This window comes from Filicampus tigris, chromosome 19 (assembly GCF_054856515.1).
Source record: "Filicampus tigris isolate MCC_2025a chromosome 19, RoL_Ftig_1.0, whole genome shotgun sequence".
Lineage (NCBI taxonomy): Eukaryota > Metazoa > Chordata > Actinopteri > Syngnathiformes > Syngnathidae > Filicampus > Filicampus tigris.
In genome coordinates this window covers 10,658,560-10,686,512 of record NC_141235.1, presented here as the reverse complement: position 1 = coordinate 10,686,512, position 27,953 = coordinate 10,658,560, and the positions used below count along the sequence as shown (strand labels likewise).

At 47.3% G+C, this 27,953-nt stretch overlaps 1 protein-coding gene across 2 annotated transcripts; it reads right to left on the bottom strand.

Moving 5' to 3' along the window:
- Window positions 1-152: 152 nt before the first annotated feature.
- srcap (Snf2-related CREBBP activator protein) lies at window positions 153-27,487 on the bottom strand. Of its 2 annotated transcripts, none has more exons than XM_086016013.1 (32): window positions 27,254-27,487; window positions 25,853-25,929; window positions 22,695-25,084; window positions 20,629-20,868; window positions 19,839-20,165; window positions 19,519-19,705; window positions 18,450-18,619; window positions 18,070-18,163; window positions 17,809-17,898; window positions 17,558-17,728; window positions 17,269-17,480; window positions 16,457-16,634; window positions 16,229-16,365; window positions 15,892-16,061; window positions 15,098-15,427; window positions 14,840-15,026; window positions 13,515-13,684; window positions 13,152-13,378; window positions 11,989-12,204; window positions 11,565-11,723; window positions 10,873-11,001; window positions 10,265-10,582; window positions 9,607-9,833; window positions 8,376-8,692; window positions 7,696-7,898; window positions 7,100-7,269; window positions 6,750-6,946; window positions 6,471-6,585; window positions 6,269-6,394; window positions 5,600-5,776; window positions 5,241-5,324; window positions 153-5,150 (listed from the first exon to the last, which is right to left on the bottom strand). In XM_086016013.1, the coding sequence occupies exons 3-32, from the start codon at window positions 24,867-24,869 to the stop codon at window positions 1,035-1,037; spliced, it is 11,619 nt and encodes a 3,872-aa protein (XP_085872139.1). In that variant the 5' UTR covers window positions 24,870-25,084; window positions 25,853-25,929; window positions 27,254-27,487; the 3' UTR covers window positions 153-1,034. The 2 variants fall into 2 exon arrangements, with proteins under 2 accessions (XP_085872139.1, XP_085872140.1); XM_086016014.1 differs by having other exon boundaries at window positions 10,520-10,582.
- Window positions 27,488-27,953: the final 466 nt, after the last annotated feature.

The following is a 27,953-nucleotide window of genomic DNA, read 5'->3' as shown; positions in this document are numbered from 1 at the left end:
ATTTCTATTCCATTTGAATTAGTGTGCACCCTCCCATTTGTATTTGAACTTTTTCAAACGTGCAGGGGAAAAACGGCATGAATGAAAAAAAAATCCATTATAAATATCCCATACATAAAAACTGACTGAGGTGAAGTAATAAAAAACACAAATTAAATTTTTGGTCTTTTTATTCAATAGTAACTGTCTTAATTGTTCAAGTAAAACAATGTGGAATTATTACAAGGGATTGAAGGAATGCAACAAATAAACTGACAAACCAAAAAAAAAAAAATATACCATCACCGGAACCAAACGAAACCCCCCACCCACCACCCTCAATCCCATACCCGAATTGAAATTCATTGCTGGTCACCTTCTGTGGACCGCTCCATTCACACATTCTGTCCCCGTTTATATTTTACAGAACAAAGACTTGACAAGTAAAACAATTTGGTAGCACGAAGTCAGAGCGAGTTCCTTGATCATTCCAGAAATTTCTCTTTTAATTTTTTTTCGGGAGGGGGTGGGGGGGGCTTTTCTTTACAAGAAAGAGAAACGCTCAACACTCCAGAATCAAGTGCTTCACAAGGCAAACTCAGGTCCGAACCTAAGAGGCACTGACGCACTAGAAACACTACAACAACTTCGCCTGGGGTCCGCTGGGACCGCATCACATCTTTTCTGTGATGAGATGAACCGATGATGGAAGAAAGAAAAAGAAGTTAGATGTGCAAATAAGAAGAACCGAGAGAATGCAAAAAAAAAAAAAAAAAAAGCTCCAGCTAGCAGCCATCTCTGCGAGACTTCTCTTCAGTCCTGAAATGATGACAGTACACCACGTCGACGCTTTCACTCCCACTCGGCCGCCCAGCCTGCTCTCACGTGGATCTCTACTTCCCAGTCCGGCCCCACTGAGCCGCCCCCCCGGCCAGCTTCGTATGTAAAGGAGAGGGAGGGGGCCCAAGACGCCAGGAGGTCCAAGGACTTGTGCGGTAACCCCGAAGGTCCGGACGCGCTCCGTGACAACACCTCACGCTCCAGGACTTTGGCGCTCATGTCTTGTTGTGACGTTGGTTGGCCGAGGAGCGCGTGCTGGCCGCCGGGGACCGGGCCTGGACAGCCGCTGCCGCAGCCACACTCCTCAGGATGCGGTCTGGTGTGCCCTCCGCCCCTGAGACGCCCGCCGCCTCCTGCGTCAGCTTCTGGGACTTACGGCCGCCCTTTCGAGGGGCCTGCTGGTCCCTGCCGCCCCGCTCGGCGCTGCGGTCTCGGTCGCTGCCCGAGGAGGCGGCGCAAGAGCTGGCTCCTTTACAGTCCGTGTTTTGGGAGCTGACACTGTGGGCCCGCCGGCTGCTATCGCTGCTGCTACGACTTCGGCTACTTTGTAGCCGCCCGCCGTCTGCTCCGCCACTGCAGTTGTCCGACCGCCCGCCATATGGCCGCTCGCCATCCACCTCGCCGTCGCTGCTGCAGGCGCTCCGGCCCTGCGCAACCTCCCTGTCGCACTCCTTCACCTTTGCCACCTTTTGACTCCCGGCATCCTTTTCATCTGCTCTAGGCCTCTTGTATTCAGGCCCTTCCAGGGGGGGCACAAGGGACCCTGGGCACTGCCTGGTGGAGCGAGGCACAGGGCGACTGGCCTGATTAGGTGTCGAGGGTTTGCTGTCAGTTTTACTTTGGGTAACAGAATTGTTCTGAAGAGAAACTGGGACAGTTTTACTTTTGGATTTTTGGTTCTTTTGGTCAGGAGACACAGACGCAGCAGCAGCAGCAGTGTTCCCGCCGACTTTAGCAGCTGGGTCCTTGCGGTGGGTGTGACCAGGGGTGTCCACTCTGCCTTTCATGGCGAGAAGCTTGGCGGCCGCGTTGAGTGCCGAGCACCGCTTGCCCAAGACTTCGGGCTCGGGGGGCGGTGGGGCCGCGCGGTTAGCAGGAGCTTTTTTGTCTCGAGAAGACCCTGCTAACCTCCTTGTGATCCTCACAGACGACGAGTCGCTGCCAGAGTCGCCGCCAGTGGATGTGTTGGCATTGCTGTCGGAGCTGAGGGCAGGCTTCCTCCCCCGTCGCTTGCTGCTCTGCTCTTGGACTTTCTCTTGGTTCTGGCCCCGGTCTTTTAGCTGGCGAGTCAAGCGGCGCTCCTCCCCCCTCTCATCGTTGTCTGAGTCGCAGGAGGACGAGGAACCAGATCTCCTTTGAGACGAAGTCGTAGCGAGGTCCCTCTCGCTTTCATCCTCTTCCGGTTTGTCTGCCGTCGCCGCATCTGAGGTGACGTCCACTCGCCGCCTCTTGGTAGGATGTCGGTTCTCGTACGTCCTCTTGTGGTGAGCGTGACGAGTGAGGGTGGACGTGGAGCAGCCGGACGAGGGTGACGACGAGCGAGCTGACTCCTGGCTGCTCTGACGACTGAGGGATCTTTTCTGGATGAGGGTCTTGAGCGCTTCGAGGGGTTGCTTGACTTCCGTTTCAGGGGCAGAGGCACTTTTGTCCACGTCTGCCACTTGGTTGTCTTTCTCGATGGGTTCGGTCTCAGCAGAAATCTCCACCTCTTTCTGTTTGATGTCGAGTTGCGTGTCCTCTTCAGCCCGAACAGCATCCACTTCCATATGGGTTGTCTGGTCCAGACACTTTTCGGACGAAGGCGGGTTTGACTCTGTACTAGAAGGGCTAGTTACAGACTCTTTGGAGGAAGAAGGGGCTGCACATAAGGTTTCTGCTTGTGAAGTGGTGACCGCAGATGTTTGAGGAACACGTGCTGTGGTCATTGATGTGGTTGGTATTTCTGTGTGGGCCGCGCTCGTCAGTACTTGGGTGGTTTGGGTGCTACTTGCCGTGGACGATGGAGTGACTGGTTCGGAGTCAGGTGAAGCAACGGAAGTGCGATCTTCTGAGAAGAGAGTGGATGTTGTCGTGCCTGTGTCAGTGAGTGTTGCATCTATGGTGGTCGTTGCTGCTAATGGAGGAGTGAAGGTCGGAGAAAGTGGAGCAGATGTTGGCGAGATTGTGTTGGCAAGTTGCTCGGTAGTTGATGGCTCAACAGGAAGCTGTGCGTCAAGCGCACAGGCCGTGACGGTCGTTGCCGTCGTGGGTTCGCTAGTGTTTGACTGCTCCGACACGTGTGCGGTCATGTCTGGTTCTGTCTCTTCCATTCGGCTTGAAGAGATGGCTGAATCATGGTTGAGGGTTTCTGTAGTGCTGGTTGGCAGATCAGTAACAGCAGGAGGTTCGGCAGGAGGTTCAGCAGGAGAGACAGTGGCTGCCTCCGGGAACTCCATGGCTGATGGCTGATTAACGGCGGCGTCTGTTTCTGATGTTGGGTCTGCCTCCGCCGTGGTGGGTGGTGGTGAAGGAGGGCAAGCAGTTGGTGTCGCACCAGTGGTGGTTTTGGCAGAGTCAAGTTCTGTTGACGGCTCAGATGGAGCATCAGAAGGTCTAGAAAATTCTGGTGCAGGAGGAGGTGACAAGATGGGACTGACAGGTGGTGATAGACTTGTGGTACTTTCAGGGATCAGGACAGTAGAAACTTGGACGGCTGTCGCTGGCCTAGTGTCTTGGTCTGAGGATGGGATGGAGACAGGATCAGGGGAGGCTACCTGAGGTTCGACTGAGTCATCAGCTTGGACTGTTGCAATTGAGACGGAAGAGGATGTTTCGTTTCTGTGTGTTGTCGGCAATGCAGACTCTTCAGTCTTTGAGTCGGTTTCCTCAGCTTTGGCAGACGGGAATTCCTGATCCATGCTTGCTGACTTCAGTGGATCCAGATTGGATTCACTGGATACATCCGCAACAGGTGTCACTTTTTTAGATTTGTGTCTATCAAAAACAAAGTCTGGAGTATTCATTGAGTCTTTGCGGGGACGACCCCGTTTGCGCTTCGGGGAGAGACTCCCGTCCTCACACTGTGAGATGGGTTGCGTGGGAGGACGAGACGCTGCGTTGTTGAGATCAGGGAACTTGGAGGGACACTTAGGGGGCCGGCCCCTCTTTCTTTTCGTGGGCGTCTCAACGGAATTGACACTGGCCTCGGGGGAAGCAGGAGAGGTCTCTTTACTCAGTGGAGAGTCTGTTTTCTTGTGCTGGTTCCTTCCTCGACCCGCATGCAGCTGCTCCCCAAGCTGAGCTGCCATCCGAGATTCTGTTTCCAGCCTGCGGCGGACCGGGAGATTCCTCAGCACAGGCATGTCCGGAGACAAATGGGGAGGAGAATATGGAGGATAAGCTCTGACTGGCTGAAGGTGCACAGGTGGACTTGGTGTCGAGTCTTGATCTTGACAAGCTTTGGTCGAAATGTCTTTCACGCTGCTGTCAGGGACCGAAGATGGAGCGTCTTTGTTCGGCTCTTCACTTGAGATCTCCTCCACCGACGGCTCCTCTGAAGACGCTCCAGCTCCGCTTCCTCGCCACCTCTTCTTCCTCGGCTCTTTATCCTCCACCACAGTGACGAGCCGACCCGGAAGCTTCCGCAGGACTTTGGCTGATGGTGAATCGTCCATAAGGCCCTTCAGTACTTCATCGTCAGCGGACTGGCGCTTGCGAGGTGAGCGACAGCTGGTGGAGGGCGGAGACATGGCGCTTTGGTCTTTAACCTCATCATCTTTTGCTTCATGGTCCACTGGACAAACTGATTCTAGCGAGGACTCTGAAATACTGCTTTCCTCTTTGCCTCTCTTGGGGGTCTTGCTCTCAGTCTCAGTCGCACTCTGCTGCTTCCCTCCAGGGGGCACCGTTGAAGGCGAGGAAGGCACTGGGCCGGACGGAGGCTTGATTATGACGGCCTGCTGGTCTCTGGCAGGAGACAACGAGGCTTTGGAACATTTGGAGGGATCCTCCAGCCTAGCTGTTGGTGTCTTTGGAGGGTCTGTGCGAGACTGGATACTAGCGTCTTTGGCGGCGCTGCGTCCTCTAAGACCAGCACGGGCAGGCACTTCCCTATGCGTTGTGGGCTCGGGCTCGGTTTCAGGCGAAGCCCCACGCAGACGACCGCTTGTCCTTGTCGAGGTGACAACCTTCGTCTTGTCCTTGGGCTTGCGTCCACGTCGTGCGGGAGCAGGCTGGGCGGGCTCCACAGAGGCTTGAGCCAACAAAACCTCATCTTCATCAGAGGAGGCGTGCAACCTGAGGCCCCCCTCCTTGGCCTGGTCCAGACCCTTTCTGGCAGCCTCCACTTGTTCCTAAACACACAGAAAAGATCACATGTAGACGCTCTCATTCAAGGATGTCAAAGCTGGGTGCCAGATGCTGCTAGGTTACTGAAGACTTACCTCAGCTTGTTTCAATTCTTCTTTGCAGACGTCTTCTAAAGAGGCTTCCAGGAAATTCATGGCATAGCGCTCAATAGGAGTGAGCTGGGAACATGAAAGAGTATATTGTGGTGTTTAAGAAGAGAAGGAACAGGGGTTCTCAAACTTTTTGTCCAGGGAGACTTTACAGTGGAGAAAGGACCCTCTCATAGTCCTAGCGTTAATTAAACATAACTCATAGTTGATTTTAAGACTTTTTTTTTTTTTTTAAAAGAGAAATTCAATTGTTTTTGTTATGAGCATACAAGTCCGACAATCACTGGCGTAAAACAATGTAAAGCAGCAGAACTGAAGTGAACTAATGTTATATGATAATTCACCTGTTCCACCAGAGCGGCTATTTCCTGCTCCGCTTTTGAGAGCTCCTCCACTTCTTCCTGCTCTCCTGCGTCATCCAGTGGAATGTTCTCGTTGAACTCTGCCAGCTCTGCCACCTGCTCGGCTTTGGCTTGAGAGGCGGCCACGATGTCCTCCTCGTCTTCCGCACGACAGAGCGCCTGCAAGATGGTTGTGCCAATTCAGTCAACGAACTCAACTGTATTTATAGAGCACTTTAAAAAGAAGCGAGCAAACTGTTTGTTCGCGTGCTGATCATCTAACCCTGGGGGGTTCTTAACCTATTTGAGCTCAGAGACCAATTTTTCTTGTCCACATTGGCTCAGAGCCTCTTAAAATATTTACACTGCATTGGTTTAATTGATGGAACTCTGAATTGATTAGTATATCATAACTAAATCAAGACCACTTAGAGCTTAACAAGCTAAAACACTGCCCAATTAAAAAAAAAAAAAAAAAAAAAAAAAAAGACTACCAAAGGCGTATTTCTTGCAAATATTCTTCACAGATCTGTCAGAATCTGTTAGGGGCCATAGTTTGGACACCTCTAATGTGGTAGTTATCGAACTCACTTAGCTCTTGCAATTATCCCCCCCCCCTTCCCCTACAGTCCTCAAGGTGGTACTCCTCTGGTTAAGAATTACTGATCTAACCTGTTCCAGAATGGTGGTGCTCTGCTTGTTGCCAGCTTCCTCATCCTCGGCATGAGGCATTGACACCTCCGCAGTCGGCTCCCTCCTCTCACCATCATTGACATCAAACAGCTCACGGATAGTTTGCTGAGCAACAGCAGAGGCAACGTTTAGAAGCATTTCAGAAGTGATTCCATCGGTCACGGTGGGCAGGAACTTGTACCTCTTTGAAGAAGGCCGTGGTGAAGTTTCCTCCTTCGATGGCCATATCTCCCAGCATCCTCTTCTGGTTGGCTTTTTTCAGAATGTTCTCCTCCACAGTGCGTTCGCTGATTAGCCTGAAGATGAGCACAAAACCATCATCATCACAAATACTGATGTAGAGTGCTGAATGAAGCTAACATGCATGTCATTGTGTGTGGAAGGAAGCCTGAGTAGAGAGAGGTGAAAACAAACAAAACAAAAAAAAAAAAACCATAAAGGAAGAGGATTGAGAGTCTACCTGTAGATGTGGACATCTCTGGTCTGTCCGATGCGGTGGCACCGGTCCTGGGCCTGAGCATCCATGGTGGGGTTCCAGTCGCTGTCGTAGAACACGACCGTGTCAGCGCCAGTCAAGTTTACTCCCACGCCTCCGCTGCGAGTTGATAAAATGAAGCAGAATATCCGCCGGTCGGCGTTGAAGCGCTCCATCAAGGCCTGGAAGAGAACAGGAACGTTGGAACTCGTGTCCAGAAAGAGACATCAGAGGTGGGAAGAAATGTGACAACTTCTGAAATTGTCAACTTAAGTCTGACTCGAGTCAAGTCATGTGACTGAAGTCGCCTGCCTCTGACAGACATCAGAACCAACCTGTCTCTGCTCCACCCGGGTGCTGCCATCTAGCCGCAGGTAGATGTGTCCGTGATAATTGAGAAACTGCTCCAAGACATCCAACATACGCGTCATCTGCGTAAAGATCAGCACTCGGTGACCGCCCGTCTTCAGATTTCGTAAGAGCAGGTGGAGAGTCTGCAGCTTCCCTGAAGGAAGATGAAACCAAAGTACAAAATCAGGACGACTGTGTAGGAAGTACACAACCTTGTTGTAGAGAAGATGTTGAATTGAAGTCAACATTTTTTCTTCTTCTCTTAGTGAAAAAGCAAAAGACAATAATACATATAATTCAAAACAAGTTTACTGGTCGCTTTTTTTTTTTTTTCCTTCTGGGATTTATTTGCGATATGACACTCCTTTAAATGTGAAGGACATTGGGCTTGTGGTTAAAATGTCACATGTACCTAAAAAGCACTATAAGCTCTACAGGTGAATTTAATTTAACCTTCTCTAAACTTGCACTTTTGCGACTCTTCAATGATTCAGTACTTTGGTCGTTTCACCTGAAAACCCAAGATCCCGAAACTTGTGGAAGCGGTGTATTTATAACCACGCAAAAAAATACTTCTTACCACAATCATACTGGATGAGCCTCAGATCCGGGAACTGGGTCCTCATGTTGCACTGGATGCGATGGAGGCTGCGAGTAAGCGGTGCCACCTGGGCCGAGAGCGCCGAGGAGAACACCGCCTCCTTATGGCTCAGAGAGGGAGGAAGATGGCAGCAGTGCATTGTGATGCGAGCGGCCTCCACTGGTGGAATGGCAAACGTAAACCTAACAATAAAGAGAACAATTTCTACTTTTCTACTGAAGACATAACAAAACAAGTTTTTCAAGTTATGAGCAGTCGTAAGTCAGCTTCAGATAAGCCGCCATTTGGGTGAAGTAAAAAAATAAATAACATGGAGAAATTAATGTTGTGAAGTGTCTTTGCTTCTGGGCAAGGAGAGTTGCCGATGCACTTTTCGACATTCAGTGAACAGGACAAACAGTCAAACTGAGCTGATGTGTCAAATCTATATTGCATTTTATCACGAGGGCACATAATTTTCCTCCGCTATCTGATATCCTTTTGAATTGATAAAGAATTTATGGATTTGATGTTCCATGTTCTGTCATCTATGATTCCACTGCTTTGGGTAACATTTTGGTATCATATAGTATCATAGTCAAAATTTTAGTATTGTGAAAACACGTGATTTTGGGGAATTATCTTCCAACATGTTCTCCTATCAAGGATTAGAAACCTACCGGTCCACAATGTCTGACAGCAGCATTAACCTCTCCTCGATGCTGTGGATGGCATCTCCCACCGCATGACTGTGACTCCATAAGTCGTGCGGGTGTCGCCACTGTGACACCAAACAGCTGCCATGGCCCGAACGCCTCCATTCGGCCTCGGCGGGCCGTAGGGCGGCAGGCGAGGGCCGGGGCCCGGGCAGGAATGTCAGGAAATCCAGAACCTCCTTGCCAAACACAGGCTTTGCAGAGGAGTGGCGCTCGCTGACCCTGAAGATGAAGTCCAGTTTGCTGTCACGCTGCTTCTTGAGGGCCTCGGCCATCGACGGCTGACAGGTGGGAGAGAGGGGGGAACATAAATGAAGAGTGAGGACGGGATATAGATGACACTTTCGAAGTTCTATTTCATCCGACTGACTGCCACAGGCGGTGCTTAAAGCACTAAACGTTCCCTTTGCGCATGAGCAGTTCGAGTATGCATACCAAAATAGTCATGTTCGCAGCTATATCAACATTTCTCATCGAAAATTAGGTGTTCTCAAACTCTTTTGGTCCACTTAATAGGGGAGGAATATTTCCCGCAACCCCCTCATAAGGCACACAACAATTAAGCATAATTACTTGGAGTACCCCAAATGCTGCCAATTTTGAAGGAAATATGTGGTAATCTTCACAGTAACAAAGATGCATTTTAACATGATAAAATGTTGTAAATCCTATGAGACCAAAGTTGTACTTTAAGATAGTTAACATGATATTAGAAGTAGGGATGGGAATTTTGACTAATTTTCCCTGCCGACTAGTCTATAAGCAAGAAAACTTGAAATTTAATACATGGAATTCAAAGTTTAAAATGCAAATGTTGTGTATATTTACAGTAGGGGCTATTTTAGCCCAAACATTCAGGACAGTTTGTTAATTTAAATTCTATTGATGTAAAAACAACTGACTGAATAAAAGTGAACAATTGAAAGAGAAATACATTTCTCAGCAATTCTCTCTCTTGGTGCTCAGCTTGTTTACAGAGGCCGTGGCAGAGGTGTGAGGAACAATTTGCATGATACTCATGCAGCGTTTAACCGACTAGTAAAATACTAAACGTTTAATAAATCGTAGACGGTTATACAGCTCGTCGCGCACATCCCTAATTAGAAGATATTACAATTTTTGCATGGACAGAAGCCAGACCATTGCAAATTTGCTATGTTGGTGTTGACATCATTTGAAATTTGTCCTAACTTACAATGTAAAAAGGAGAGCGAGGAAGCGGGCGAGGCCTTCTCCTGGGTGGAGGATGAACTTTCGCAGCAGCACTGGGCTTTGACTTTATTGCAGCTGGAGTCTGACTGGTGCTGGCGACCGCTGTGGGTGTAGTGGTGGCGGTGGTGGTTATGGTACTGGTGGGGGTGCTGGTGCCATGATGGGCTGCCATCTTGGATGCAGCACTTGACGTACTCGCCACTGCTGGAGCTGAAGAGGAATAGAGCAAAGACATCAGAGCGACTGGAGACACTCTGAATTAATCAAATTAAATGGGAGTGGGACAGTGAGGCAGGAAGATCAGCTGCCAAGTGGGACTAAGTCACATATGTGCAAGTTATAAGTCTCAAGTCTTAACCTTCAATTTTAAGCAAAGTTTAGTGTGGCAAAAAAAACAAAAAACATTAACATTTCAAACAAGCCACATCAAGTCATTATTCCGGTTACTTAGTTGTCATGTTGTTGTATGTCATGAATACCAAGTCACCGTCAAGTTGAGTCTTTCATAGGTTTTTAGCCAATAAAGTCTTAAAAATTGGCAACTTAAGTCTGACTTGAGTCAAGTCATGTTACTCGAGTCCCCCATTTCTGGTTCTGATCCACTTCTGCTCATTGAGAGACAAGCACTCAAGTTCTCTCACCTGGCTGCTGTGTGCAAGGCGGAGGAGGCTGCACTATTTTGAGGATGGGAACCGGGGGCTGGGCTTGGTTGGGGGTGGTGCTGGGAGTTCTAGGGGGGGCTAGAGTGTAGTGAGCGGTGGCAGGACCAGGGGTGCGCTGGACGACCTGCTGCGTGGCCGTGTTTCGGACAGGGGTTACGTTTGGGTGGGGGTGCAAGGAAGCCACGCGAGGGGATGGGGCCACGGCCAGCGTGGGCACGGGGCCCCCCTCCTTGCCTGCTGCCTGACGCACGACGATCTTCACCACGCCAGTGCTGCTCACCACGGAGGAAGGTGTCACTGAGGAGAAATGATATAAAATATCATCTACAGCTGGCAGCGCATGAACAACTTCGGAAGATTACATGTTGTTTTTAATGAAAAAATATGACTTAACTCGCATAATATTACAACTTTTTTCCCCTCTAAAAATATAAATTAGTTATTGTACCATTAGGACTGTTTTTTTTTTTAATTTATTCTTCCAACATTTGAGGGTGGTCGTTGAAAAGAAAAAAAAATGCCCGCTGTAAAGGTCCCTGGACCAAAAAGTTTAACAACCCTTGCACTGAACAGATGAAGCAAGACACCTTGAGAGGGAGCACTGGGAGTAAGTCGGTGGACAGTGGGTGTAGCCGCTGAGCTCTGGACGGTCACTTGGGCGGGCTGGCTGATGAGATGGTGCTGCCCCCCGCTGGACAAAAGGTGCATCACATTGCCTGCAGCGCACAAAATTGGTAATTTCAGATCAGATCGGTGATTTTCTATTCGGAGGTCAGAAACCAAAAGCGGGTTGCAGACAAGTCTTAAAAAAATGACAGAGTGTCCGAATTTTAAAATGGTACAGACGTATAAAGTATTGAGGCTATGAACGGCGTCCAAGAACTAGTTTGCGCTGCGGCGTAAGAAAGGGCACATGTTCACACCAAAGCGCTTTCATTTACCACCATACTTCAATTGGATTTTTTATACTTAAGGCCTTGTAGTGTTTTTCATATAAATATTTACTATAATTATGACTTCACTACATCTTAAGGGTAGGTTAGTGCTAGTCGGGTGCTCTGAAAGGAAATTTGAACATGTAAGCATAATGTAGTTATGTTTAAAAATGTCATCTACTTTATTAAAGACTATGCATGACCAATACATTTTCTTTATTGTTCTTAATGCCTATAAAAGTGAGTCACAAGAAGATACAGGTCCCAATCTGACCAAAATTAATGAGAACCACATCACATCAACAGTAATCAGCAATTATTTATAAAGCAAATTATACATATACCTTGTACGGGACGTGGGGGCGGGGCCTGGTGTATGGGCGCTCCTGAGAGGGTCAGTTTGTTGCCCTGCAGCTGGAAGGTGACTGGTTTACTGCCCTGACATGATGACACCGGGCGCCCTGCCAAGGAGGCGAGCTGTGCAATGCTCACCACCTCACCAGCTAGGTACAGACAAGAAAATGATGATTTAAACCAAGGCTATTAAACACCGGTCACATTTGTCATGGGACAACACTGAAGTAATGGTACTGACTGATTTGGTTAAACAATTTGTTGTGTAAATACACGCAAAGTTAATCCTCTTGTTTTATGCATCAGTTTTACAGTGAACAGCTGGCCGTGCGAAATAAACATCTTGAAGCAGGCCACTTGGTCTCGTATCTTTTTTCATGGCAGAATGAGCATGAGTAAAAGCGAAGGACTTACAGGGGAGCCTGGCTTGCATGTCTGGACTGAGCAGAACCCTTTGTGGCATGATGCTGCCGGTGTTGGGAGTCGGATGAGCGGGAATTCCGGTGGTGCACGGAGCAGGGGGAGGGCGCACCGTCAGTACTTGCTTGGGAGTGCTGGATCTCACGGCCGTTTGAGTACCAGGAGGCAAAGGGATGCGGGGAGGGGGTGTGGTTGTGACCGTACACAACACTGTAAAGGGGGGGGAGGGGAAAGAGAAATCCATTTCTGTACAACTTGTGTGTGAATGTTGAAAAGCTGACGCTGAGCTTAAATGATGTAGATTTAATTAGAATGCTGAAATACAGTGGTATCTTCACTTACAAGTTTAATTTGTTCAGGGACCAAGCTTGCAACTCTATTTACTCAAACATAAAATACATTTTCCCCGTTTGAAAAGAATTAAAATACCAGTTAACTGTTCCAGCCCCCAAAAACATTTTTTGTTTTTTCATATAGAAAAAACACGGTTATTGGAAAGAACATAAAGCATAAGCAAATGCATAAACTTGCTTCATAAAGTAATCACTCTCGGTACTGTAGTATTTGTGTGTCTTTAAAGGGCATTGACGTGGTTGGTTAGGTTGTTGTGTGAGCATCTGAGCAGGAGTTGTGGCCTACAGCAGCTGCATATGGGTTTTCCCATTTTGTATTTGTGTTTGACTGTTTGTCCTGTTGAATAAATGACTGAGAGTGCATCAAACAACTGTAGATGCCAATATGAAAGACATCTGCATTTAGAACTGTCATGGAAAATGCGAATTACTTGAAAATTAAGGGAATTTGTAGAATAAGATTTCTTTTTCCACTCAATACAATCCCAAAAGAGCTAAACATTTTGAAGTTGGAATGGTTTGGAATACGTAGAGAAAAACAAAAGGGATTAGTTACTTTTGGGAAAAAAAAAAAAAAAAAAGTTTTTTCATGGAGCATGTGAAAATGCGGAATGTGAAAAATAGCTCCAAAGATGTCCTAATTGAGTGGAGCATTTTGAAATTGAAATAGTCTGAATGGCTGTGAAATGAGGACATTTTTAGACAAAAAGTAATAATAATAATAATTTTGGTACAAAACAACAGTGTACTGTATTTCTAAATAGCTGTAAAGAGATGTGATGTCATCACATGCATAACATGTACCTTGTTGAACAGCAGGTGCAGGTGGGGGCACAGGCGGCGGTGCAGGTGCAGGTGCAGGTACGGATGCAGACATAGCCGTGGATGCGGGTGTAGGTGCAGACGCAGGTGACGCTGTGGCCTCTGGGCTCGGAGGTTTTGACGTCTGAGCTGCAGGCGGCACCGAACAGGTGGGTTTGTTCAACACCGTTGCAGAGCGGTTGTCACTTTTAGGAGGCGGGAGGAGCATCCTGAAACATCAGACACCATAATTGACTCAAAAGGTCTTCAGGGTTTTTCGTGATTCAAACTGAGACAGAGGTTGTACAATTCTTATTCTGCTGATTTCTATTTGAAACCTTACAAATAGCACATCTCATCATGTACCTGTTGACCTTCATGGGGATTGCTCGAGGTCTTGGCAGGGGTTCGGGAGACTCCATGATCTCCTGAATGAGCTGGCGTTTGACTTTGTGGTTTGGTATGAAGACATCCGCCTGGTAACGACTCACGCGGCCCTCCAAACCAATGAGGTCGAACATAGAAAGGTCACAGCGCTGCATGAGAGGAGAGAGAGAGAGAGAGAGAGAAAGAGAGAGAGAGAGAGAAAGAGAGAGAAAAACATCTGCAACGGAGCTGTAACAGAATGTGACGTGATTCGTATGTTTTGGGCAGTAATACCCAGAGCTGGGCATCGCCTAACCGCGATCGAGTTCCCTTCTGCATATTTAAAGACCCATGTGGTCCCAGTCCGACCCTCGCCGGCAACAGCCAATAGGCACATGCAGGCGCCGCATGAGCAGACACGCCGCCAAACAAAGAAAGAATATCAAATAAAAACAACTGACACACACACGCAGCGTGGTGATTGGTGAAATAAAAACAATTTGGGGTACATGTCTGTGGGACCGCACGGTACACAACACAGTTTTATTTTGTATTTTTTCCTTACTTGGCCGCGTGTCAGAGGTGTAGCACCTGCATGCGACGTGGTACGGCTTAAGTCCGTTCTCGACACCGTTTGGCTGACTCGGACCGAATGGGACCACGTGGGTCGTTTTAATATGCAGACGGGAACTCGGTGGCGGTGAGGCGATGCCCAGCTCTGGTAATACCCAACCTCCGTGCTTTCAGGAAAATTGTTCACACTTTGACAACATTTTAAAAATTCTATGCATGCCAGCAATTTATAGTGACAGGCAGAAGAATCAACTGCTGGTCAACTCAACGGCAGAAGGTACAATTTAATCTGTGCAACCACCTTTTGCCATTCAGACAACATGGTAACTGTGTTCACCTAAACATGTTCAGATTTCACACTTAGTAAGCAAATTTGCAAGTAAATTGAGACGAGACCATAGCAACCAAGAAGCAAATAGTGAAAATCTGTGAGTAACTGACGCCCCTCCATAAAGGTCAGATGGTGGCAAAATGCCACTAAATGAAACGTATCCATTCATTTTAAAACTTTCCTGGTACTAAGATGCCACAAGAAGACACCATAACAGTACTTTTACATTAGACGGGGCTTTAGCCTGATCACAAAAACGGCAAAACAGGTGAATTTTCAGCACATGAGAGGATAGGTTGGGGGAAAAAAAAAAGTGAATGATGATTTTTAGTTGAATGTGTGCCAATTGCTATTTCTAATATAAATAATGTGCGCATTGGCTCAGTGAAGGTTGGAAGACGATGTTTTGGGGGATGCCAACCTTCAGAGGAGGCACCTCCAGGGCGTCCAGCACCAGGGAGGCGGTACGGAAAACAATAGGCTTGGTGATGAAGGGCGACTGGATGGGTCGAGGGTCGAACAGGTTGGGGTGGTTACACACTTTCCGGAGCTGCATCAAAATGTTGATAACGGACATGAAGTGCCCACTAGCCAGGGTCTCCTTAGTCCTGAAAATAGATAGATGTTTGTAGGTGAGACAACTCGGAGACAGAAAGGTCCTAAAATCTACTTTACTCACGAGGCCTGCGCCATGAAGTCGTCGTAGAGGAAGCGCTGCCTCTTGGAGAGGCGACAGCGCACCACGTGCTCATACTTCTTTGGCATCTGCTTCTCCACGTCGGCCTTGATCCTCCTGAGCAGGAAGGGCCTGAGGACCTTGTGGAGCCTCTTGACCAGGCCCTCGTTGTACTCTTGGCTGCCCTCGATCATGCCCGTCAGCGGGTTGGAGAACCACTCCTTGAACTCGCGGTGCGACTGGAAGACGTGCGGCATCAGGAAGTGCATCAGAGACCACAGCTCCATCAGGCTGTTCTGCAGAGGAGTCCCTGTCAGCAGCAGACGTCTGTGGCTGAAATTCAAAAGGCAAACCCAACGTGTTTCTTGACTAATTCAATTGTTAATGACAAACTCAAGGGTCATAAAAGTGACAGTCAAAATTAAGAAAAGAAATGCAGTGTGAAATATCTCTTAAACAGCTAGACAATTTATGAAAAAAAAATACTTTTTACGTAAAATCTTCATTAATTAACCTTCATTAATTGAACCGCCAGAGATTGAGATAAAACACCTAAATTTAATTTCCGCCGGTAATAAAATGCATCCGTCTGCTTATTATCATCCTGATCATTTGATCAGTCAATTTCGCAAATTGGTCTCTCAATTGGTCAACATGGATATTAAAAAAGTACCAGTACGTCCTTGTCTCACCCCACCGCAAAAGGGAGGATACAATTGAACACAATGTGACACTAACGCGCATTTGGACTTGCAAGTTCTGAAATCTTTAGTTCTCATTCAGCCAGCTGTAGAGACCTGTTGAAGTTTAGCAGGCTCTGCCAGCGTTGCGACTTGAAGTTTTTGATGTTCTGCGCCTCGTCGAGGATCAGGTAGCGCCAAGACTTGCGTCGGAACGCCTGGTGATCCTGCAGCACCAGCTTGTATGACGTGATGCAAACGTGGAAAGCGTTGGGCTTGGTCCAACCCTGCCGAGGAAACAGAATGAGGTCATATCATTAAAAGAGTGCTGCTAATAAAAAATAAAAAACGACTACTCCTCCCTACTTTGGCTTCGGATCAATTAAAAGCTCCGATAACATATTACCAATAGTGTATGTTAATCATTATCTATGTTAACTGTGAAAGTCATTACCTGTCTCTTCAGCTTCCTCTCCTTTTGGCTGCCAAAGTAGGTGAGGATTTTAAAGCCGGGACACCAGCGCTTCAGCTCCATCTCCCAGTTTAACATGACACTGGTGGGGACGATGATGAGGTGAGGGCCCCAGTTACCTGCAGGCAACACATGAACCATCAGAAAACCTTCATGAATAATCTGAAAAATAAATGTGTGTCTGTGTGTGAGAAAACACATCAACACTACTTTTTTCGCAAGCGAGGTGAGCCAGGAGCGCGATGGTCTGGATGGTCTTGCCCAGTCCCATCTCGTCAGCCAGGATTCCGTTAAGCTTCTTCTCAAACATGGTGACTAACCAGTCCAGTCCGATGTGCTGGTACTCTCGTAGCGTGCCGTGAAGCAGAAACGGGATGGGCGTCTTGACCTTGACGACACGAGAAGTATTTCAAATGATTTTTTTCCACTTTCTGCACTCATGTACAGCAATGTAATTTTGGTTGAGAAAATGTGTGCATTTCGGCACAGCGACAATTTACACTTTGATTTTTAGCCACAGCTCCATGTACATTATGAATAAAGTATCATTCGAAAACCACACACCATCCTCCTCCACCATCAGTATAGTTTGGTTCACACAGTTAAGATTTTTCAATATTTTATATGACTGCACACAATTAGCTTTGGCTGTTATTACTAATCAAATCAAATTTTATTTATATAGCGCTTCTCACACATAAAAATGCAACTCAAAGTGGTTTACACTAAAAACGTCAAAAATACAACTATTGTCAAATCACAAATGACATTTTTAGGGGGAGGGCATTTATTACTTAGTTTTGCTATTTGTTGGGGTTTACTGTAGGCGGTGCTTCAAAATATTGATTCCTGATAAGAACTGTCTTGTATTCGCAAATGGCCAACTGAGTCACGCAGCTCTTTATACGAAAAAATTAATAGACGTGGGGACATATTCGCTACATATTCAAGAAGTCTCCTGGATTCCAGACTAATGAGTAACAGCAGGAGAGGTGCAGCAAAGTAAAGCAACACAAGTTCACCTTGGTGGTGGCCAATGTATAGCCTTTGGGCTGCAAGCTCTCCGCAGTGGCTGCAATGTGGCTGATCTCTTTCTTGGGTCGTGAGCCTGATGAGGACGGGCTGTGATCTCCCTCCTTTAGCAAGACCTCCATCCCTTCATCTGCACCGTTGTCTTCTTCCTCACTCTCAACTTTCTCACTGTTCTCCTCCTCTTCACTTTCACCGGGAGAGTCTGACAAGACACACTTGTTTATCATCAACGAGGCACGACGCTGTTGATTGATTCTCGCTAAGAATCTTGTTCCATACCTGAGGAGGAAGTGTTGCTTTCCACATCACTTTCAACTTCACTTTCCTCCTCCTCATCGCCGGACGCCTCCCATTCCGAGCTTACCTTGGAGCCAGAGGCTGAGGGCTCCTCTGCATCGGAGGCGTACGCTCCTTTGTACTTCTCCAGGAGCTCCTCCATGCTCATGTCTCCTACGGTGGAGGGGGCGGGGGGCAAAAGGGGATGTCAGACAAATTGGGACCAATAAAATCAATGTAACAATCAAACACACCCTCTTTGGCCAAGTCATCCAATTCTTCAGCATGATCCACATCTCCCTCCACCTTCTCCTGGGCGGCTATGGTGTCTTCCTCATCTTCAGCTAGAAACCATACAAAAAAGAACAATCGCCTTTACTGACAATGGACTACCAAATGCTGATGTTATCACATGTTAACAGTGGATAAATGTGACACATTACCATGTAAAATGTTTTACTTTTTAACTTGACAAACTTCCCACAACGTAGGACAGATAAAGAATCTAATCTCACCATCCTCTTCATTGGCAGCAAACTCTCCATCTTCCTCTTCTTGCTCTGCTGATGAGGACGATTCATGGGAGCATTCTTCATCCGAGACCGAGTCCTGCGAAATCCCATCGTTTAGTGTTTAAGGAGCAACTAAGGCACTTGGCCAATGTGTGATTTATTCATCTAAAGCAGAGGTGGGCAAAGGACAGCCCACGGGCCACATACGGCTATTCCGTTATTGAATCCATCCTAACCACATTATCGAGAAAAAAAACTGCATAGGTTTGCCGACTCCTGCACTGAAACTTGTGATAGATTTTGGACTTGCTTTCATTTCATTTTCAATATGTCACAAGGACAGATTAACTCATTTTCGGGGCGGGCGTTGATGGGTATTACACCTGCGTCCGTTGCAGCGTGCTGAGCAGTTGGTCCAGGGGGAGCGTGCTCTCCTCCTTCAGCAGTTCAATCTCCCTGCGGTGGCTCTCGGCGTCGTTACCCTCCTGCTGCTCTTCCACCTCAATGGTCTCCTCGTCGTCCTCCTCCTCACACGGAGGCTCAAAGTCTTGGTCTGCATGAGGGGGGGGGATACACCTTTTATCAAGCCATGTCAATGTTCATCCTCAACCCGCCTTATCAAGGACTTTTAATGGGTTTTTACAACATACAGGCAAGCCCAACTTTGCATGCCTTCAGTGTAGCACCATGTTGTGGCACGGGAAAATGGGAACAGATGCAAAGGACTACTTTAAAAAGTGTGTTTAAATCGTTTTAAGCGGATGTTTAAATGTGCTTAAAGACTATGGGAGATGTAAAACAAACCCCCAAAAAAAGGCTTGGACTCTGGAAGATATCTTGTGATAAACAGGGTTTCAATGTATTCAGAGAGGCTTTGAGGTCGCATTGGGTGAAATCAGTGAACTGAACAAGGTTACACATTCAAGGTCAGTCTGAGTTAATTTAGTCATCATCAATCAAGTGCCCTGGTGGAGCAGGAATGATGCGTGAGTAATAGCGCAGCAGCAGAGGCACAGTCAAACAAGTTAGACAGGTCTTCAAGGCCAAGACCTGATCCTGGGCCTGTTGTGCCACTTTTGTCTGTCAGCCTATAATGCATTGCAAGAGCTCAGACCACGGCCATGTGATAAACAGTATAGCACACGGAACAGTCATTGCTTCTATTACTCAAAGTGTCAGTGATGTGTAACTATGACAACGTCTCTGTGGGAGATCGGCTTCACAACGAGGACCGAGACGTCTGAAGGTTTTTACATAGGGCTGAGAGATATGGTTTTATAATAAAATCTGAAAGTTTCTTCACAAATATCCCATGTCTGATTTTAATCTATTTTTTCTACCCCACTTATAGAAAACAAATGAGAGTTGTATTAACTTGCATTAACTTCCAAAGAAGTGAAAACTTTTGGGGGGGGGGGGGTGGGGGGGTGTCATATGACAGACAGTTCTTACCATCTTCATCAGCAGGCACAGACGTCTTGGAAGGTGACGGGATCGGTTCGGGCCGGCTGGCAGGTGCGAGAGATTTGCTGAGAAGGTCAGAGTATTTCTCAGTCTGTCCGACGATGAAATCCAACTGGAGGTCCAAAGCCTTCTTCCTCTTTTCTTCCAGCCGAGACTGCTGCTTATACTGCACCACCTTCACGGGACAAACAAGATGCAAATGCTCTTAACCCTTTTGCCATCCTCTGGCATTTTGCGCAGATCAAACTGCACTGCTTGGTGTGGGGGAAAAGAAAAAAAAAAAAAATCTTTGGAATGCCATCCCGTACCTTCTCCACGCTGCTCCAAAAAGCACGGACTTCCTTGGCGATAGAGGACGCCACTCTCCTGATTTTTGCGTGCTCATCTCTTTTGGCCTTTTCCTCTTTTTGCCTCACTTCCTCATGGTGTCGCATCACCATTCGGACCACCTTTCTGGCCACACCCCTCTTCCAGCGCCTCTCCTGGGCAAAGTCGGCAGACAGCCACTGCATCTCCTCGCACAGGTAGTCCCAGTGCACTTTGGGCCGCGGCGGCTCAGTGAGGCGGTTGAGGCGTTTGGTGGACCAAAAACCCTCTCGTTTCAGCGCCTGGCTTCGGTGCTCTATGTCGGCCTCCTGCGGAACAACCACAAATATTCAGTCGCAAGAGTGACAACAGCAAAATACCACCTTGACTTAAAAATGTACTATGTTATGTGACTAAGCTCACTTTTAACTCAAATTTTACCTCTCACATACCCCCCCGAATAAAAAAAAAAAAATCAAGCAATGATCATACTGTATTACTCATAATCATATCATAGCCTCTACAGAAAGAAAGACACACACATTGAAGTACAAGTGTTTACCTTGCACTTCTGCACTTTGTTGCCTGTCACTTGTGACATGCGTAATGACAAAGTTGATGCGATGCGAGACGGACGGACGCACAGATAAATTCACACAAAGACTTGTATTAATGCTGTAGTTCGATAGTCCAAACATTGTGTAAAATTAATAATTTTATATTGTCAATAAAACTGAAAGGTATCTTGGATTATATAGTGAACCCGATAAAGTAGTAAAAGCTTCCACCCACGTGTTTGGCCAACTCTGCCATGTCGGAGCGCCGCTCTCCACGCGGCCGATGCGGGGCGGACTGATCAGGCGAAGACAGCAAGGAAGTGTAGCCCCCGAACGAGGTGGGGGACACAAACTTGCCGTGAGGTCCTCGCAGGGGTGACGACTTGTCGCGGCGGGAGCCAGCCCAGTCGCCTCCGGGTGACGGTTCGAGAAAGGAGGAGGAAGATGTGGAGGGTGAGGCCCCATCTGCTAGCCACTGACAACACACAGGGGATGGATGAATGCTAAGTTTGAAAAAACATTTCTTCTCACTATTCCTTTTGTGTAACAGTTATGTACTATGTACTCTCTATAAGAGAAACTAACGGAATATGTGATTAGCGCAAGTGAAACACTTTCTCGACTAGGGGTTCTCTCATTTTTGGGCTCCAAGGACTTCTAACAATTTTTCCAAGGAACCACTCATAATCCTAACGCCAATTAAACCAAACTACTATGTGTATACCTGAATGCCACAGGAATTAAAAAGTTTAAAAAGCTACACACAGTTTGCTGGAAAAGAGATATAAAAATCATCACAATCGTATGTATCTGAGCTTTTAATCGACAACATGGAGATGATGCAACAGTGTCACATGACGTGGCGCCCATTTTAAACTAAAAAATACAATTCTCAACTCAATTCAATGATTAAATGTAACGGGTTTGATATTGTTCTTCATTGTGGTCTGACTGTCCCTCCGCCAAGGTCAAATAATCAGTAACATTTGACACAGTCCACAAGCATGATTGCCTCATAGTTCTGAATTTCGTGGTTCATATCTGGTTTTCCTTGAGTTTACATCAGGAGTCTTCAATCCTGTTCGTCGAGTGCCAGTGTCCTCCCTGTTTTCCATCTCCACCTGCTGCAACACACCTGATTCAAATGATCAGGTAATCAACAAGGTCTGCAGAAGCAGAACAGCGATCCTGATCATTTGAATCAGGTGTGTGTTGCAGCAGGTAGAGATGGAAAACAGACAGTACACCGGCCCTCGAGGAACAGGGTTGAAGACCCCTGGTTTGCATGGCTTGAACATGCAAACATTTTTGCCAGGTATTCCAGCTTCCTCCCACATCCCCAAAACATATGTTATGTTCGAGACTAAATTGTCCACAGATGTGAATGTGACAGTTAATGTTTGTCTTTATGTGCCCTGATTTTGGCGGCGACCCGTCAATTGTTTCGAAAAAATTCAATCATACAGTGGAAGTAACAGCAACTTTGAAAATAGCAATGTCATAAGCAGATAGATAAAGGCTGTGTTCAGAATCATTCACTTATTACCTACTTCCTAATCACTTGATACTGTAGTTTACTTATCAGTCAAATGAGAATAAGTTTCTGAGCTCTAGTCGGGCTGACTTTTAATTACATCACTGCTGTCACATAATTGCTACATACTGGATCAATGTGAGCTGGTTGATCTTCAGTCGTATATATTAACAAATAGATGCCATAATCACACATAAAACACATACATAAATAAGCGTTTTATGCTGGTTGTATTTTACACAATTAACCGCAAGAATGTGCCCTATGACCACCCTTGTTATGATGTGCTCCTCTACATGTATTAAATGTATTTTCACACTAGAGTATATAAATTTTCCGTGTGCCAAAAATCAAACAAAAAAAGCCCTTATTCCACAGAGCGGCGAAGAATTGATTGTTTTCGGAGGCAGCGAATGTTGCATTTACGTCAGACTTTGTCGGGGTTTGCGTGTACTCTTCTTGTCGCAAGGGAGTTTTGAACATGTTCAAAATTTCCTTACGACAAGAAAAAACACTAAAACTGTTGGCAAACGTCTGGCAAACACAACCTTGAACGATCCCTGACGAGCTCTGACGTCAACGCATATTTTTCTACTTTCGCCAGCAGTTGCAATTGTTCGCCCCTCAGTGAGATCTTTTTTTTCCTGTATAAGCGCAATGTATTGGATTACCTATACTCACTACGCAGCTGAAACACAATAAAATATGACAAACTTTCCATACAGGATATATAGTGTGATTCCCAACACAAAATAAAATGTATTTACCTTGTGTGACGAGCTTGGAGTGGTCATTTCTCCGTCCAGTCTCTCGGCCTCCTCGTCACTGCCATCTTCTTCACTGCTGACTTGTCCCGAAACGGCGTCCAAGGCCTCCGCATCCCCCGTGGGTTCATCATCGTCGTCGTCTTCCTCCTCCTCTTCATCATCCTCCTCCTCCTCCTCCTCCTCGTCCTCGTCAAAGGGGGAGTCGTGCTCTGTCGCCAGGTCCTTGGCGCCGGATGAAGATGGCGTGATGGCACTTTCCTCACCAAAAGCACGAGGCGTCGGGCTTGAAGCGCTAACGACATTTAAGGCCACCGATTGACCACAACGCAAAGCCGCTGCGGTCCGCCTGGCGATTGGCTTCACCTCGCTTGTTCCACTGCTCTCGGCCGCGGGTGACGATCCGACAGCAAGGGACCCTTGGGGCGCCGGGGCGCCCTGATTGTCTCCCGGTTTTGAGTCCACATCCTGCTTGAGGAATGAAGTCGCCTGCTTCAGGAAAGATGCTGATCCTGGTTGAATGAGCAGCAGCTTTGGATTAATACCTCCTGCTGGGTGAGCGATAAAAGTCTCCGGTTGGGCTCCTGTGGACACGGCAGCATGCTGGGACGGCGCCTCGGACGGAGGTTCTTTGGTTCCTGCAGAAGAAGAAACGCGGGCCTCCGTCGTGGCGTCGGAAACGTCCGCCCGCTCGCTTTTATCAACCAGCGATACGAGCGAGGGAAGAGCAGCGTGTCCCTCCGCTCCCCGTCTGTCCTCGCTCACCTGTTGACAAGGCGTCAAGACTTGCGTCGGAGTCTGCACCATGGGGAACGAATCCACTTCGAGCAAACACACCTGGTTGGAGCTGGTGTCTAATAGCAGATGTTGTCCCACTGTAGCTACAGAGAGACTGTGGACATTGTTGTTGGAGCAGACCTGTGCTTGGCCTGCATCATGTTCATGCTGGGATATAATGACTGTGTCACTGTCAGTAATAGTGTGGATAGAAGGTTCTAGGTGAGATTCCAGGTCCTCGGAGGGGTCCAACAAAGCGTTGAACAGGTTGACCTCATATCCCGGAGAGTGAGGTATCTGCACGCTGGTACTGACGCACACCGTCTCCTCGGCCACTTCCTCCACCAGGCCGCAGAACTGGTACACTTCCACGTTTTGCGCATCCAAGCCCATGTTGGCCTGCACGCTCTCCTCGTACAGCTTGGCCTCAGCCGGCGTGTGCTCGGTGACGATGGCGGCCTCGCACACGCTGCCGTCGGCGCGTTGCAGGAGGTAACTCTGCTTCAGGTGCACGTTGGACCAGCCGCCCCCGAGATGCGCCGCCTCGCTCACCACCACGATTTGCTGCGAGTCGGCGGAATGCACCAGTTCAGTAATCATGGGCGTTTCTGTTAAGGGTTGAGATGGTTCTGCCTCGGCCTGTAAGGACACAAGCAGGCCCGAGTCGAGCACCGAGCGGACAGCGGAGGAGTTGGGGGAATCGTCGCTCGGCTTATCGGTCACGCAGCCCGTCTGAGCGTGTGCTGTACTGTTGAACAACACTGGCGTATGTGGAGAACCTGATCCAAGTCCTCCTGTGTTTGGAGTCTCAAGTGTTTCAACCAAGGGAAGAGCTGCTTTGGTTGACGCGTCCTCCATCTCATTGATGTGGACAACATCCTGCCGGACCTCCTTGAGGACTCTTGGCAGGTTAACTTGTTCACCACAGTTCGAAGCAGCAGATGAAGGTGACGTTGAATCCTGACATGCGCTCGCTTGACCTGACTGTTCAGTAGCTCTGTTCTCCCTGGCGTTTGAGAGGGTTGAGGCCGTAATGCAGATCTGAGCTTGGGCGGCAACAGTTCCACTAGTGTGTTTTCTGTCAAATTCCAAGTGTGTTTTAGTCTCCGAGTTATACTCCAAACTTTCCTGCCAACCAACCACGAGTCCGGCGTCGGCTTGGGGGGATTGAATGTGTAGCGTCTCGCTATTGGAGATGTTTGTCTCTTTAGTAACAGTATGTAAGACATGTTGCAACCCTCGAAACTCGCTGGTGTTTTGTGGATCTGAGGCGAGGGGGGCACAAGGTTTGAAGTCCTCAGTATTAGACGAGTTGATGCCGTCGACTTGTGCGATGCACTCGCCCCGTGACACGTGGACGTTAGCAGCACCGGCATTCTGGAGCGGAGAAGCAGTCTCCATGACCGGGAATGCCAAATGGACGCTTTCTGGCAAAAGAGGGAGCGGGTGGGGGGCAGCGGCGGCCGGCTGCAGGACATGCCCAGGTGACTCCCCAGACACATTGTGTGCGGCCTGGGGCTTGCCACCCAGCACATCCACAGCCGGAGAGGCTCGCTGCCGCACTGCCGCCTCCCCGCAGCCTCCCTCCTCGCTGCTGCTGCGGCCACACGTTGAACCTGGACATCAAAAAACAAAGTGACAATTCAAGGAGTGAAACAAGACTTTGACGGTAGACCTCCGTCTTCACGTTTACATTCTAGAACCACTCGCATTGGTGAAATTCTGTATAGCAATCGAGCTAACACAATACTGCAACATTAAAATAATATAAACAATACAGGTTTATATTTTAAGGTACACTGTTTTCATATTACATTACGATATGTAATTATCATAATAGAACATGGCACATAAAATGTCTTCTCCAGAATTTTTTCGACTTATCTGTTACAGCTGAAACATATGACAACTGCCTCTAGCAAAGGTCAAGGCAAAACCAGAACACTTGGTATCTCTGACAACTGTAGCCTCAAACCCAAAATACTCCAAAATGACTGATTTACTGTTTTTCTTGGAAAATTAAATCCCTAACTTGGATTCTGGTTCCACAAAAGCCAAAACATGATAACATTACAAAGCACGAGTAGCAGGTTAATTCTGACTGGGTAGTGTGACTTGGCCCTTATTCTTGCTCTTAATTACAATACACCTCTTCCAGTAGACCTCAGTGCTGCCTGGCATGCTGCGGCTCACCTTGGTACTACAACTAAGACATGCAACTTGAAATTCAGACTTGCATGTATACTATAATAGCCCATTAAAACAATATATTAAAAAATCTGTAATATGGTGAGGACACAAATGATGAACCACGGTCACGAGGGAACACTGTACATTCAATCACGTTTATGAACAATAATAATTGACCGTAGGCAGCTCCTCACCTGTCTGTGGAGTGAGACACGGATCCTCAGTGCTTTCTACTTCCAGGATGCTGAAATTAGGGTCCCCTCCACATGTTCTTGGGAAGCAAACACAAAGACAAGGAACTTTATGCATGCGATGTATTAGCTCCGAGCCTGTTGTACAGCGGCATGAATATGATGTGAGAAGTTACAAAGAGGGCAGCTTGGTAAAGTGTCATCTCATCTCAAATGTCACGAGGTGTGAGGTTAGTGACTAGCAGGCTAGTTCGCTGCTGCTGTTGCCCCAGTGTGCTGAGCGTGTGTGTATGGAGTGTGCATCCTGCAGCAGCAGTAAAAAAAAAAAAAAAAAAAAGAGTGAACTTGTGTTTGCTGCATTCGCCCACAGGAAGACGTCTGCAGCACGCGCTCTCACGCCAGTAACCGGCGAGTGAGTGTTGGCCTCCGATCATTCATTTAAATCCTTAAAAGGACCATCGAACACTAGCCGGATCTTAATTACAAAGACATCTCCAATCGAATTTGCATTTAGCTAATTCACATTTATGCTCGGTGGCTACACGGGCACTGGTGGCTTACATAAAATGCACAGACACGTAGCGACAGAGGTGGAAAAACAACACAGCCAAAGAAAACACAATTTCCCCGTCATAAAAAATGACTTAAATTTGGTGTTTTCGCAATGCCGGTTTGGCTAACGAGGTTAGCTGGTGAGCTAGCTAGCGTTGTACAACAACAGTGCTAGGGTGGCACTGGGTAGCTAACTAGCAAGCTACCAGGAGTTAGTCGGCTGCGTTCGTGGGACGCGCAGGCGCCGCAATCCCACCCGCAGTTATGTAATGCTTTCATTATTGCTTTCAAACGTGACAAGTTGCTTTGAAATGGTGCACGGCGGCTTAAAATGTGCCATTAAAAGCCGCTTGTGCATGTACTACAAATGGGGGGACAATCACTCGTGACGTCAGTACGCGGGGGGTCAAATATGTTTTAGCGAAAACCAAAACCGCTCATTTTTTCCTTTTAATCACACATGCCAGTTACTTGCCCTTACAGTTTAAGTGAAAATTAAAATTATGTTATTACATTTCATACACATTTCACAATTTTGTGCGGGGCGGTTCGGGGGGGGCTCACTCTAGTCGACTGTTGGCTCTTTAAAAGCGACCGCAATGATAGAACACTTAAACGCTAGTTTAGTCAGACAACCACCCTTCAATTAAATCTCAGATTCAAAACACGACGTAGCTGTTTAGTGTCTGGTCGTAGTTGCTTTTAAATTTAGACAACTATTTACGGGTGCAAAGCGAAACAATGTGCGGTGTGCTACTGTTGTGTCGTAAGTCAGAGCTCCCCTCGAGTCTCTCATGACTTCCTCTTTGGCCCCCTCCCTTTCAAAGGCCGCCATCTTAAGTTCCCACCTACCTGAATTTTCCGACCAGTTTTCTTTTACTAAATTCTCGCTGAAGGAGTCGTCATCCGTGTAAAATCGCACTCAATCCGTGATGCCGGTAGTCCAAACTGCCTCCCGGTACCCAAGGAGGTAGCAGTCGACCTCGATGAAGAAGTTAAAATACGGACGGGGAGAGAGTGTCTTTCGGCTCAGAATGTAGCGGTCGCGGGGAGGAGACTTAGCGCAGCGAAATGGTGGAGCCGCGCTGCTCCTCGCAAAGTACACAACACACGCAAATCTCGCGATACCTTAACCGGCGCGACTTTTCAAATGTTGGCGAATTTGCTGTTGAATATGCGCTTAAATTCAGAACTCAAGCACGATTTGCACTTATTTAGAAAATAATTGACATGATGTATTTTAAATAACTATATTTTTATTTAATTCTGTTAAGGGAGAAAAACACCTACGATCCGGCCTGCCGCATCACTGTATCTACTTTATATTTCTTGCTAAATGGGACTGCTCCTTTCATTTTTGCAAAAATCTGTCACATTATTGTTAAATTTGCTTCACATTCAATAGACACTGTGCTTTTTTTGTAACCAAACCTCTTAGCATAACATTAACAGTAGTTATACATATGCATGCTACAACAGATTTCCAGGGACTAAATGTATAGTCGTTTTTGTGAGTATTAAGTTAGTTTGACATTTTTGCCTTTCATTACTT

What these genes read in the sequence shown, in the direction of transcription:
- srcap (XM_086016013.1), bottom strand. Translation starts at nt 24,869, where the DNA reads ATGGAGACTGCTTCTCCGCTCCAGAATGCCGGTGCTGCTAACGTCCAC. An exon ending in GACTTCATGGCGCAGGCCTC is followed by an intron (nt 15,027 to 15,097) that starts GTGAGTAAAGTA and finishes ATCTATTTTCAG; the next exon opens with GACTAAGGAGACCCTGGCTA. An exon ending in CATGCAAGCCAGGCTCCCCT is followed by an intron (nt 11,724 to 11,988) that starts GTAAGTCCTTCG and finishes GTCTGTACCTAG; the next exon opens with CTGGTGAGGTGGTGAGCATT.